We start from the raw sequence: 13,729 nt of genomic DNA on the forward strand, positions 1-13,729 counted from the left end.
CTGAGGCCCTCACGAAAATTCCAAAATATCCACCATATTTATTCCAAAAATTTAATTGATTAATTAAATATTCCTGAATTCCCCGGATTTTCCTGACTTCCCTAATTTCCGTGCGATAAAAATGTCGACGGAGTAAAAATTAAATCGGCCCAACCTCCAAACGATCCACTATATTTTCTGGAAAAACAACTCGTCCATAAATCAATAACACGCGACAACAAAATGGTGGATAATGAAAATATAGTCCATGAATTCAGTTAATACCATAACGCCCCGTATGGTTATTCCAGGTGGTTGGGGCAAGCGACGGAGAAAGGCTATTGATGAAGTGCAAAGTGGTTAACGATGTAGGAGGACTAGGCGGTCAGTTTGCCCGAACTATATAGAATCCCTGAAAATACGACAACAAAATGTAACCTTCACCCTCCGTCGCTCCACCCCCACGACGTATATTCTTCGCGAAAAAAATCGAGTAAACGTAAAAAGCCACCCTAAGTGCATTTACCGAAAAATTCCACTGCTAATTTTATTGCAACACAACTTCTTCCCCTTTTTTCCCTCCACCCCCTCCCATCGAAAAGATCGCTCCTCTCTATTTCGTCCTCGTGTACGTAAAAAATCCAATAGATTTTTTTCAATCGCATGCAAAGAAAAAATTTTCCAATTAAATGGAGTGAAATTAATAAATAAACATTATGTGAATAAATAATAAATGTATAATATGGAATTAAATGAAGTCGAGATGAGAAATCAAAGGAGATTAAATAATTTTAAATGTTATGGAAAATATAATAAATGATTAAAAATAAATTTACCTCCTGGAGATGTGGTGGAAGGGGGTTGTCCTCCGCACTGTTGCCCTCCGGAGAGGCTCCCGTTGCTTCCCCCGTTGTTATTGATCTTTCTCAGTTGTTTTTTATGCTTCATCCGACGATTTTGAAACCAAGTCTTCACCTGGGTCTCGGACAGGTGGAGGGCTGCTGCTAGTTCCACTCTTTCTGGAGTACTCAGGTACCTCTGGGCCTCAAACCTCGCCTCCAAACCCGCTAATTGTTGATCACTAAAAACCTATAATCCACATTCCATCATAATTCCATTTTTCCAAGAAGAATGCAGACGGAAATTAAAACACAAATGGAAAATCATTGAATCCCAATTTATGAATTTTATTCAATAATAAAATTACCCCTCAAAATATTCCAAATAAATATTATAAAATAAATATATTACTCCGGGAAAATATCAGCCCGATAAATTTCACAAGTCCAGATATTACGATATCATTATATTATTTTTTAAAATATTGCAAATGAAGGAATTATGATATAAATTCTTCACTGCGCAGAATTACGGAATTATTTTTGCGTACATTAAGAAATCGATATATTTTCCATTCGAGGCATCGATTATATCGTTATTTAATGATTTGAAATATCGAAAAATTATTGATATATTGACGCCTGTCAGCTGTAGGAATTAAAAATTCGAGAGTAATTACGGAAAAAATTACCAAAAATTGCCAATAATTTCCCAAACCCGATAATTAATTGTTTTTCTTATAATGTTTCGAATAAATTATTATTTTATTCCGTTTAACCATTGATTTGTTTAAATATCTTCATTCGATCATCAATATCTTTCATTGCGATTTATCGCGGTAATATTTCGAGTTATTATTTTAATGGGTAATCGATATAAAATTCGGTAGATATCGGAATCCTCACAGTTCGCGCTTTTCTTCTTCTGCAATGTTTGAGTGCAGCGAGTTCATTGACACCAGGTACAACGCCCATACCAGCGGTGCCAAACAATGGTCCAAGGAAGAAGGCAGCTGGAGGTCCAGTGGAATAACTCGGCAGGAGGCTGGCAAATGGTTGGTACTGGTGATGATGATTGTGCCCTGGAAACTGATGATGAACGTGTCCCTGATTGTGAGCTACCTGATGGACACTTCCACGGCTGAGGATGTCCTCGATCAGGAAGGATGTCCTGCTGGCGGAGCTGGCGTTGGGCTGGGGCACCTGGTGCGGTTGACAGGTCGACTGCATCATCTTTACGACCATTAATCACCTGTCATTACCGCATCATCACTTTTCACACATCACACACTTCCAGAATTCTAATTAACCACATAAACTCCTTATTTTAATTACCCCAACATCAGATTTATTACCATATCCAATGGTAATTCAATTAATTTTTTCAATGATTTTTACCCAGAATTCACGATTTTTTCAGGTTTCTCACGAATCGTTTATCGATTTCACCCGCAAAAACGTACAGTTCTCACATTTTATCATGACATAATAATTGAATTATCATGCAATAATTCCGGTAAATAGCGGTACCTCCGAACCGCGAAAAATTTCACGGACACTGGACTCTCCAGACCGATTCGTTCCTGATAATTTCAGATCACAAAGTGAACCGTCAATTAAATATATCCCGATTGCACCACAAAACTCTCACACTCGGTCTGACAATCCATGGATTATTCCACTGGTGGGAAGACAATTCTGGACTCCAGGAAGACCTCCGGAGATCGTGACTCAAGACTCGAGTACCAGTAGGTCAAATAAAATGTTAAAATTAACGATTGACACGTGTTATCATTGTCAAAGCCATGTTAGACACTGGACACCGTTTAACCCCTATCGGTACGTCAACCTGGTGATTGAGGAATCGTTCGTCTCGACTGCCATCTCCCTCCCACCCCCATGGGGGGCATTTTGTACTCAGTCAAGGGAGGGGGGGGGGGGGGGATATCCATTGTACAATGGAACTACCCCTGCGAGGGGGTTGACACATCACAACGTATCCCCATTCGTCGACGGTTTAACTTCACCCTCCAATTGGCTGATACCACCACCGTGGGCGTCAACTTCAGCTGCCAGCTGTTGCCATGACAACATCAACCCCCTGAGCTGGAAAACTTAGGGCATCGCGGATTCGCGAATGTGTGCACTGGTTTTCAGGACTATCCACCGCTTTATCTGGATGTCTTGTCTGGTACGAGAGCTTCAATAAAATATGCTGATTCTTTATTTATTTCTCTTTTTTTTTTTATTACGCTTTTTTTACACTTGGTGCACACCGTGCATGTTTATTCCTCGTGGAATGGTATTGATGGATTCTCTCAGGGCTCTTCGCTCTTCGGAATTTAGGATCCTGGGGGGAGGGATTTTTTATTGGCTGCCTGGGTTATTGAGTTTTGATATATTGAATCTGATGTATCCGGAACACAATTCGGAATTACACGGCGGAAGTGTTCCGGCAATTTGTGAATTATTCTCCAGATTTCGGAGTTTTTTATTCGCGGATAATATTGTTGAGATAATGAGATGAGATGGATAAGAATTTATTATGGAAAATCTCTATTTTATGGGGGATTAAATAATGGCGGGTTTTGCGGTTCGAGTGCTTTGGTCACGGGGCACTATCTCAAGATTATTCAATTTTATTATTTATTTTCTGGTCGTATAGTTCACTAGGACGTGTGTAGATCTCATCATGCGAATGCACTATTGTTTTCTCCTGCGTTTGTCTCTTGGTACGTGCGTGGAAATGATAATTCGGGGAAATCCACTCGGAAAATTGATCAATTCAGCGCTTTGCTAATTCAGGGGAGTCCCTGTAGACATCTAAATTTTCTATTTCAGCCCCAGAGTGATAGCTGCACCCCTCAAATACCCAAACAACCCCAGAGTCATCTCAGAATTTCAATAAAAAAAATGATGAGCAACCCCGCAACTCGTGCGGTTGAAAATTAAATAAAACAATAATAAATAATAATACTAAAAAATCGGGACTCGACGAGTCTGAACTTTTTATTATAAAAATTTGAAAACACATATTTAAATAATTAATCACGTTATTATTACTGTGGAATTCATTTCTCGGGGATTCTAGGGATTTATCTCAGGATTTGTCATTTGGGGGATAAAAAATCGAGGAAAGGAATTTTTTTTTTTTTTTAGTGAACATGTGATTGTTCAGCCCCTGATGATAAGAAGCCGCAGGAAGTGACGTTGAACCTAGGACAAACCCCGATGGCGCGTGCCGGCATTTAGGAGAATTTACCTCTGCGATTATTGAGTAAATTAACGTTAGGGTAATTGCATTACTGGCGCGTGTCTATTCGCCATCGGTCCTTCCTTCGGGTAAATTGCTAGTATACAGACTGAATCCTCACCCTCACCATTATTCGTGGACAATGTACACTCGGTGTTAAAGCCTGAGTCTCAAATTTCGTATGAGCGGAAAAAAGCCCTTGAGACTTGTTAGCGATGGATTCGGCTTTCTGTTTGGAACATTTTTTTTTCGACCTAACCGTCGCTCGTTAGAGAATCCGTGACGATTTGGATCAAGTGATGTCGAGGGATAATAAGTCACCGGGAAAGGATTTATTTTGCTCAATAGGTTGATTAATTATTCATTAAAAAACACAGGATATTCAAATTTACAGAAGCAAAACACGAGATAATGATTTTGGTATTGATTAAAAAATATGTAGGTGAAAATTCAGCGAATATCTCCGGATCTAAGAGAGATAACGAAATTTTTGTTAAAATCATTTTTATAGAGGGGAACAAGACCTGGAGAAAAGGTTATTACAAAAATTTCGATATCTCTCCTCGATTCGGAGATTTTCAAATACTCGTAAAATCTTAATTGATCACATCTCAATTTGCTTTGAAGACATAATAAAAAAATTAATATAAACTCGCTATCGATCAATTAATCAATTAACCGATAATCAATTAAAATCTTTACCCCCTTAATTAATGAAACAAAAATAAAAAAAAGAGGATTATTAAAGTTAATAAATAAATACACCGCAGTAATTCCGACATCTTTATATTTTAATAATCTGAATGAAAATATTCACTATAATAAAATTTATCAATTGGAATGAGTTGAAAGATGAATGACAGAATGCCGATGTCTAGAAATCGTTATCGGTGTAGGCGCGTTTGTAGAATGCCCTGGAGAAGGTCGCGGGATTTTGTTCATTGCAGAAGAAATACCCCCGACGCCAGAGTAAAAAGAACGTCAGAGCAATAGGAATGGCGAGTAGTAATCCTATCATGAGGCCGACGAGGATGGCAGCATCCCGTTCAGGGCGTGCCCCATAAAGATCTGGACACCTGAGCTTTCGATTAGCAAGAGATACAAGAGTTTTACCCGCGTGTTCCGGTGGCGATGCGCAATACAACTTCTTCATGTTATCACCGAGAAGAGGTTTTCCCAGCTTCGGCAGCAAATTACCCACCTGTAATTATCATTTATTTATTGAATTTTAAGTGGAAATTTATTTTGGGATTGAAGATGGTATTTACGAGGAATTGATTGTCGCAGTCGCAGCCCCACTGATTGTTGGTGAGATCTAATTGCTCTAATTTATCCCATCGGCCCAGGAGAGTCGACGGGATGTACTCCAGGGCATTGTCGGAAATATCGAGGCCTTTCAGGGGTGGCCATATCGCTCCGTGATTGGTCTGTAATTGATAACATCAAGAAAATATTTTTTATACATTTATTTGTCGATTATTCTAATAATTTCACGAGGAGACGATGAATATTTATATTGATAGTGATCGTGATTGGTTTTTATCAATTCGAAGATTGTTTCTCCTTCTTCAAGTATTAATGATTATTTATTATTTATTTACTGATTTATTTCAGGCTTTCAATGAATTAAATTGAGAGGATAAAATGATCTTCGGGGTGAATGACTCACGTGTTGAACGAGGGCATTTTCACTGATGATCCTGAGCTTCGGGCAATCGTCCAGGTAGAGATACTCGAGAGCTTCGAGATTGGAGAATGCACCGGATTCAACGGCAACTAGATCTGGCATCGAACGGAGTCTCAAGTCCTTGAGATGCTGAAGATTCGGGAACGAACTCAATTCCCCTAATATTTTTATAGGATTCTCGTTCATGCTCAAGTATTCGAGGGCTGTTGCATCCTGGAGGGCAAGTGGTACCCCAGAAAACCGATTGCCGTTCAAGTGCAGACGCTTCAAGGTATCTCTAAATTAAATGGCGAGATTACATTATCTCAGTTAATTAAGGATTGATATTCAGTGTACTGGAGAATTTTCCAAAAATATTTTTGTGCTTTTGAAATAAATCGGTATGTCTTTGAGATCCAGGAAAATATTCTCATATTTTATTTTTCAAGGAAGAAAATTACTTGGGTACGTGGAAGATAGTGTCCGGAAGCCCCTGGAGTTGGCAATGACTCAAATCCAATTCCTCGAGAGCAGTGAGCTCCCCCAGGGCATCCAGGGTGGCGTGATCAATGACGGAGAACGGATTTTCAGTGAGGATCAACACCTTGAGATCGGTTATGTGCTCGAAGAGGTCCTGATTGAGAGTATGAAAATTATTGCGACCCAGATTTAAAACGCGCAATCTCTCCAGCGGTTCCCACTCGACCGGTGAAAATTTTCCCTGGAAAATAAAAAATACCGGTGGCAATACCGATTGAGGATGAAGCATTCGGGAACAATCGAGATTACCTCGAATATCTCCGGCCTCAGAATCTTCGACGTGAGCTGATTATCACTCAGATCTAATTCCGTGAGATTTGTTATCTCAATGAAAACTGCATCATCGATTTTCACGATTTTATTCCCAGTGAGAATTAATTTCTCAATCGTGACGTTGGGAAATTTCCTGAGATGAACGATTCTGTTGCCCTCGAAGGTGACGGACCTCAGGATTACCCTGGGCCACTCGTCGTCCGCGAAATTCTTATCTAATTCGCGTCCGGTGCAGTTAATTGACGCGTCTAGATCGTGAGAGAAAATACCGATTATTACCGATCCACTCGATAATTATTTCACCAACTACAAAATATAAAACTATTTCCACAGAAAGTACAAGTGCAGGGGTGATTAACAAATCATTGTTATTACCATTATTAATGATAATAACTCAATTATAATTGAAAATCACTGGATTATAATTGATACCTTGACAATCGCAGGTTCGGCAAATACTCGAGTTATTAATCGAAGAGATGGGACTTGTCGGTTCAGTGGGTCCTGGGAGTCCTGACCTCGAAGTGAATTCGTCCTGAGAACTGTTGACTCCCAGGACGAGGAGGAAAGCACAAAAAATAAAATAATTCATTCTGCTCTCGCGGTTAAAGACTGCCGTAATGTTAGAGTCGTGTGTATCAATGGGGTACACCCTGATAAGGTGGTCATGACGATAAGATACGAGTGTTACTCATCCGCCAGTTACTGGGAACAGGTGAGTTAACACCGGTCGACTGATTCTACCAGAATCTGAAATAGATATTGAATTTTACGATAAATCCACTCAATCAGTCCCATCTCCGCGCCTGAAAATCATCAGGTGTGAGAACATCATGACCTGAATTAATTCTGCAGTCAGATGTAATAATAATATGAAAATAAATATCAGTAATTAAATTTATTTGAGACTCACGAATAAAATATAAAAATTACAACTTTCAAAAAAATCCTCAAAATGGAATCTCAACAGAAGATTTCCATAATTAAGGAATATTAAGGAATTAATTAATTAATCGATTATATAGAAACCCATTAGAAATTCAAATCACCCGCCGCTCTGGAGCGCTCCGGATCTAGTGACTTTTCGATTCCCTTTCGAGATTCCGGATTTATCGACAGAGGATCACCTCTCAATCCTCACCGATCGATGAAGATGATACCCCGAAGAGATTAATAATTTTCTTTCAACTCTGAATTCTACTTCTGCTCCTCTAATTCGGAATCCAACGAGTGAAATGAAAAAGATAAAAAAATCGCGAACGAAAAATAGAAAAAAAAACCAGAAATTGACAGTTGGCAGGCCTGCCCCCAGTCTCCCTAAAACCCATCGAAAAAGTATTGAATCGATGACGTCACAAAAGAGACGAGACATCGGTGGAGGGGAGAGGAGGGCCTGTACGTGGGGGCAGTGGCGCGCCAGTGTTGAAAAAAAATGTTGCAATTACACTAATTCATTATCATCCCGAAACAGATACGGATTGTTGTCAGTGTGTGACTATCGAGACCTAAACACCCACCCCAGTGGAATTGTGATAAATTGTGTTCAACTCCCACCCCACCACCCAAACAATTAATTATCGTGAATACACATACACGTGGGGAGATTACACATCGGTGAATCGTTTTTTGGCAGCTGAAAATATTCGGTAGTGCGTCGGTGACCCGAAGGCAATCCTTCACACCCTGAATTTCACTTGACAAAATTATCACGACATAAACACATTTATCTGGACAAGTGTTTACCACCTGATTGAAGCACTGGGTGAATTATCTGAACTTCCACCTGGAGCTGGAGCCAACGGTGAAGATTTAAGATTTCTATAATTTTAATATGTAAGTTTTGAGTGGTGATTTTTCCAGTGGATCATTGAGGTTAGGTTATTATATTGGGAATTCGGTGGATTTTAGGGTGATGACTTTATCATGCCCCGGTGTCATTACCCCGATTCTGCGTTTTTCATTATACATCAGGTCATTCACGTAATTAATCCATCAGTTGAGCAATTAACACTCCATTCTCATTCAATCTGGAGGAGTTGTTGGCAACTCCCGGATTTCAATCTCCGATAAGTCGGCACTCGCAGAGAGAAATCCATTGAATTTTCGGCGGTTTCGATGCGGTTTTTAGGGGTTCAAAACAAGCCCTTGATTATCGAAATGGCATCATGGGGAAGGGTGATAGTGGCGGGTGAAGGAGGTGACGGTTTACTCGCTTCATCTGGGAGAAGAAAATACGTATTTCTGTCGCATTCAATTAATTCGGAGTGGAATAAATTCCACTGGGAATTTTTCATTTTTTACTATTTGAGTGTCATTATAATAATTATTATAATTATAAATATTGAGTATTGACTATCTATAATAGATTCTCGCTGGAATAAACCGGCGATTCTCTCTGCTAAATTCACCCATGAATTATCAGCTCAACTCATCCCATGATCTCATTCGTTCTCATTCGTTCTCATTCATCAGACACTAATTATTTTAAAAGGTAAATTGAAGTTAAGTAGCAAGCTCATACTGTTGATTGCCAATCGATAATGCAATTCTGTTCGGCTGGGCTGAAAATTCTCGCTGGATTACGACGATTGCGCGACTCATCATCCAAACACAAATCCATTTTATTCCATATTTGTATACGTGTTTTGTTAGTACATTGAGTTGCGCACGAGTAAATCGGACAATTAAACGCGCGAGTACGGAATTATAGGTTAGTTGGGATAATACAAGGGCCGATGAGGGGTGGGTTGAATAAAAAAAAAAGGGAAGGCTAAGTGGACACATGGAGCCTGCGCCCTGGACGAGTCCTGATCGCCACCACGACTCCCTTTTTCTCGGGATCGAGTAAGAACCCTTGGAATTCCATCCCCATGTCGTGTCCATCACCTCCGGATGACGAATCCCTCGGAAATTTGCGAGTGCAGGAAATAGACAAGACAGGGGAAAGAGAAAAATTTCGGGAGAAATTTTGATATAGAAAATTGATAAAGTTATTATTTATCGAGTCTCTAATTTTTTTATTATGGATTATTATGGATTAAATTGAATATCAATTAATTTCCTTGTCCTATAAATTAATGAATTTTCTATTCGTCTGTTTTATTAGTAATTGGGTTAATTACTCATAATTGTTTCAATTAAAAAATAACACTAAACAGTAAAATGGAAGAAATAAATAATAATAGGAGATTTTTAACTGCTTTTCAAAGAATATAAATTCTCGTGCAAATACACTGAGAGATAAATGACTTTTGCACAGGCAAATGTAATTAAGAGAAGTAATTTGTTTTCGCAGTGTAGTCTGTAGTTTTTTCGGGCATATTTTTTTTCGCCGTGTGATTTTTCCAGCGGTAGTTTGCTCCCCCGAATTTAGAGGATTTTTCTAAGGACAGCAGTGCGCAGGGACAGGATGATGGCAGGCATTGGTCGCAGGCATGAGCCAGACGGAGAACTGGGTGGTTTTGTCTCTCGGGTGGTTTTGATGTCGACGTTTTATCCTCGGTGGCATCCTCTGTGTTTCGGACACGGGTACGAGTTGAATTGAGGGTTACAATAATCACGACGTGCACTGAGGATATGGTATTGATGTGAGTGTGACGGCTCCTGGAAAAATATATCAGTGAGTGGAGGTCAGGGGAGAGCGATATCGTGGGGGTGAAATCGAGGGATTTGATGGGTCCTCTTGGACGACGCTGTCCTCAATATCTGAACCACGTGGATCTCTGTGTTCTTGGGTGAATGACTGTGGGAAAGGGGATGACTCGAGTCTGATGTCATTCAGCACTGCGAGAGGTGAGCCGATAAAATTATTTCATATGCGAGATTCTGAGATTGGAAGAATTCTCCATCATGTTAGGTCTCCTTAATTATTCGTTTATCTCGAAAACTATCGATCTAAGCCGGATGGCTTGAGGAACTTTTCTGTAGCTCCTTGAATTTTTTAGAAAAAAGGTCTCTTGCTATTTTTTTCTGAAACTCGTAGATTTTTGGATGAATCGGTGGGTAACAAAAGTGGTAATATCAAGTTTTTATTTTTCATTTCTTTATTTTCTATAATTATCGGGTTTTGCTGGAAAAATATTGATTTGAGGAAAAATTATCAGAGGACTTTTTTAAAGTTTATTAAATTTCCCGCAAAAAAGGTCTTTTCATTTTTTTTCGCAAAGTTCATGGTTTTTGATCAATCGATATTTGACAAAAGTGTCAATTTGATTCTTTCTTAATTTATCATTTCGCTGTTAATTTGTGATTGGAAAGGTGAGTTTTGGGGAAAATTCTGGAGTTTCCCGTGTCTCCCATGAATTCTGGAGTCTGTTAGACTGATATATTAACAGAAATTATTCAAATTAATTTGAACTTTCTTCCCGCACCCGTGAAACTGCTCCACTATAAACTAAAGTACTCCAAGCAGTTCCTAAGAGTAAGAAAGATTAAACAGCCCTGTTTACTCTTCGCCATTATTTTTATTGAATGAACCATGGAGTAGTCAATAAACTTTTCAATGGCAGCCATTCCGTCTCTGCCCCAAACAGAAAGAACACTTCCACATTTTCAAATTATCCAAATTACCCGAATCACTTCAATCTCCAAATAAATTCTATTCCATTGAAAATTCCGATTTTCCAATAACCACTCATTAAAATATGCCATAAAAATTAATTGCAGGAAATACAAATAAAAACATTGCAGAAATTCGAAATTCATTTCATTTTGAAAATCAATTGCATTAATTATTCAAAAAAATATTAAAAATATTTTCGAATTCAAACAAATCAATGACGAATTGAGACTAAAATTCACCTGCAGTAATTCGAGGATGAAAAATCATGGAAGAATGGCGAGCCCCGAATATTCCATTGACACTGAAAACAAGTAAAACATGAAGGGGTGGTTTTACGCGTCTGGCATAGTTCTTCCGTGGGGGAGGGCAACAGCTGCGTCAAAATACCGCGGGCTCTGGAAGAATCCAAAAGCAATATTATGTGCACCAGTGGTATGAGGCAAATATACGTGGTCCACAGAAGATGATAAAGAAAAGAAGCGTGAAAGAAAAAAAAAAGAAAAGAAATCTCAAACTTTTGCCTGGACTCTGTACCCGAGTGGATTCTCATCGTTATATTACCGAGACTTTTATTCGAATACTATCAAAACTCCGGCAATGGAGTCAGCGATAATATTTTTAAATGAAAAGTCCAGGGGATGACGGTGCGACGATAAATATCGGGTTTGCCCGGAAAGATATGCTTTGGAAGCGCCACTTGCGAGTAATGGCGCTCCACAACGTGTATAGCCAGTTCTACCCTTTTTTTTTCCTCTTTTCTTCCTTTTTTCCCTCTTTTTATTTGGAGTCTTTTGCTCCTTTTTCGTCGGCACCTACCGCCTCGCACCCGGAGAGCCACTTCTCCCGGTGTCTCTTGCCCTTTTCCATTCCCACCCTGATCTTCATCTTCACATCCTCTTTCAGCCTGTCTGTCCCGCATTTTTCACACACTCCTGTCGTTCTTATTTCAGTCCAATTATCCCTGATTTTTTGATATTGATGAGCGTGATTCTGCCATTATTTCATTGACTTTTTTACCCAGTTACTCACACTGAGAGAAAAATTTCGTAAAATGCACAAAATCTATCTGTCACGAGCGAAAATTGATTATTCAATTCTATTATATTAATTAATAAACAATAAAGTTAATATTCGTTTAATTATTCTTTACCATCACCGGTCATTGCAATACACAATAATTAATTACTAATTTATATGCTGTACTGATGTCATTATTATTAATGATCCTTTTGGATTGTATATTGTTTATTTAATAGACATCAGGGAATATTGGGAGGTTTCACGTGAAATTTAAATTAGCCGTCGGATTTTTCGATTCTTGATAATCAAGAATATTAAAGGATATTTTCCATTGGGGAGTGATTTTCTCTCTATGATTTCGATGCATTTAATCGACGTTTCGTCGGAGATCTCCATGGATTCCTGGTTAATCTCCGATAGTTGTGATCCCGGATAAGTGGCTGATTATATCGAAATTTTCGATCTTTAAGGGGATTTTTTCGATGGGGTGGGCTCGATGCGTCGGTTTGATCTTTCATCATCTTTCCAGTATCTAGTGAAACGAGGTATAATGGATAGGTGCTCGTATCGCTCTATTACACCGGTACTTCCAGCAAAAAATATAAATATCATCTTAATACGTAAGCAGCAAGAACAAACGAGTGATAATTGCAATTATTTGCAATTATTTACAACATATACTTCCAAACAAACAATTTTTACAATCCACTCACACAATTTTCTAAGATCATCCCACCCCTGAATTTTATTTCAAACTCAAATTAAATTATAATAATTAATCAGAAAATAAAATTCAATCATTGATTAATTTAATTGATTAATTTAACTAAAATATTTTTTTAAATATTGGAACCTGAAAAGGGGTTACACTCACCACAATGGAATGAATTATTTAACCCAATCATTTTTTATATTCCAATACATTGTTTTTGTTTTTTTTTGTTGAGCAACTCTTGGTGAGTGCCGCAGCGTTTCATTTATTCATGTCGAATCGCACGGGTTCCTGGGGCCAAAAGAGCGCGGGAGTAAAGTGCGAGGGAGATGCCATCCTCCGGTGGGTGGTAGGGTGGGTGGGGTTGAGTAGGAGGTTTGAAAATTCGAGGGAAACGAGGGGCACGATGGTGAAGAATCACTAGGGTAACAAGGATAAGAGAAAGAACGAAAGGCGGCAACGACAACGTCGGGTTGCGCCAGGAGACGGTGGAGGGCCGTCTAATGATGACATTTAAATGCAGTACCGCTTGTTCGGTGCTTCGCGGTCTGTGCCTGATCCGCATCCCTGGAGTTAAAGCTACTTTCCCTGGGTTGGGAGACCTACCGGGTAAAAATCGAGACGAAGTTCCGTTGAGCTTTCGTAATGCTCCTGTATATATTGCTCCAGGCCAAGGGACTATTACTACTTATTCCGTCTACTTTTTGATTAACGAAATTCTAAATTCATTCAATTCCCAAGAATTCATTTATTCAAAGATTTTTTTTAAATAGAACAATTAGACTTGACGTTGAATTATTCAGCTATGTGAAGTTGGCATCGAAGTTTGAAAAATCTAACTTTTTTTTGTTGGTTTGGATTGTACTCATTGAGTACTTGAATGTAC

The 13,729-nt window shown here is 38.9% G+C and overlaps 3 protein-coding genes across 8 annotated transcripts in view; 1 reads left to right on the top strand and 2 right to left on the bottom strand.

Moving 5' to 3' along the window:
• The window catches only part of bsh (brain-specific homeobox), a 4,436-nt gene extending 2,388 nt beyond the window's left edge, over positions 1-2,048 (bottom strand). Inside the window, exons 1-2 of the mRNA XM_011299415.1 lie at positions 1,725-2,048; positions 816-1,068 (exon numbers count right to left, since the gene is read on the bottom strand). Coding sequence (XP_011297717.1) covers positions 816-1,068; positions 1,725-2,048 — 577 coding nt within the window. The remainder of the gene's footprint in view (positions 1-815; positions 1,069-1,724) is intronic.
• Positions 2,049-4,841: 2,793 nt separating this feature from the next.
• Positions 4,842-7,231, bottom strand: LOC105263296 (leucine-rich repeat-containing protein 15). Its single transcript, XM_011299416.1, has 6 exons — positions 6,983-7,231; positions 6,527-6,798; positions 6,199-6,458; positions 5,741-6,035; positions 5,340-5,498; positions 4,842-5,272 (listed from the first exon to the last, which is right to left on the bottom strand). Exons 1-6 carry the CDS (start codon positions 7,140-7,142, stop codon positions 4,946-4,948), a joined length of 1,473 nt encoding a protein of 490 aa, XP_011297718.1. The 5' UTR covers positions 7,143-7,231; the 3' UTR covers positions 4,842-4,945.
• A 713-nt stretch (positions 7,232-7,944) lies between these two features.
• Positions 7,945-13,729, top strand: part of LOC105263297 (homeobox protein PKNOX2) — a 14,410-nt gene continuing 8,625 nt past the window's right edge. For 4 of the 6 annotated variants that reach the window (XM_011299417.1, XM_011299421.1, XM_011299422.1 and 1 more), the window contains exon 1: positions 7,945-8,351. The gene's annotated coding sequence lies outside the window, so the exon portion shown is untranslated. Of the gene's footprint in view, positions 8,384-9,813; positions 10,343-13,729 lie in introns of those variants that run through there. The other 2 variants (XM_011299418.1, XM_011299419.1) reach the window with 2 other exon arrangements.

Source organism: Fopius arisanus, unplaced genomic scaffold (assembly GCF_000806365.1).
Source record: "Fopius arisanus strain USDA-PBARC FA_bdor unplaced genomic scaffold, ASM80636v1 scaffold00014, whole genome shotgun sequence".
In the NCBI taxonomy this organism is placed as follows: domain Eukaryota; kingdom Metazoa; phylum Arthropoda; class Insecta; order Hymenoptera; family Braconidae; genus Fopius; species Fopius arisanus.

Bases quoted from the DNA above. Each gene is read 5' to 3' on its own strand.
- LOC105263296 (XM_011299416.1), bottom strand. From the start codon at position 7,142: ATGAATTATTTTATTTTTTGTGCTTTCCTCCTCGTCCTGGGAGTCAAC. The intron at 6,459-6,526 runs GTAATCTCGATT...TTTATTTTCCAG, and splicing joins TGAGGCCGGAGATATTCGAG to GGAAAATTTTCACCGGTCGA. The intron at 5,273-5,339 runs GTAAATACCATC...TGATAATTACAG, and splicing joins ACTGCGACAATCAATTCCTC to GTGGGTAATTTGCTGCCGAA.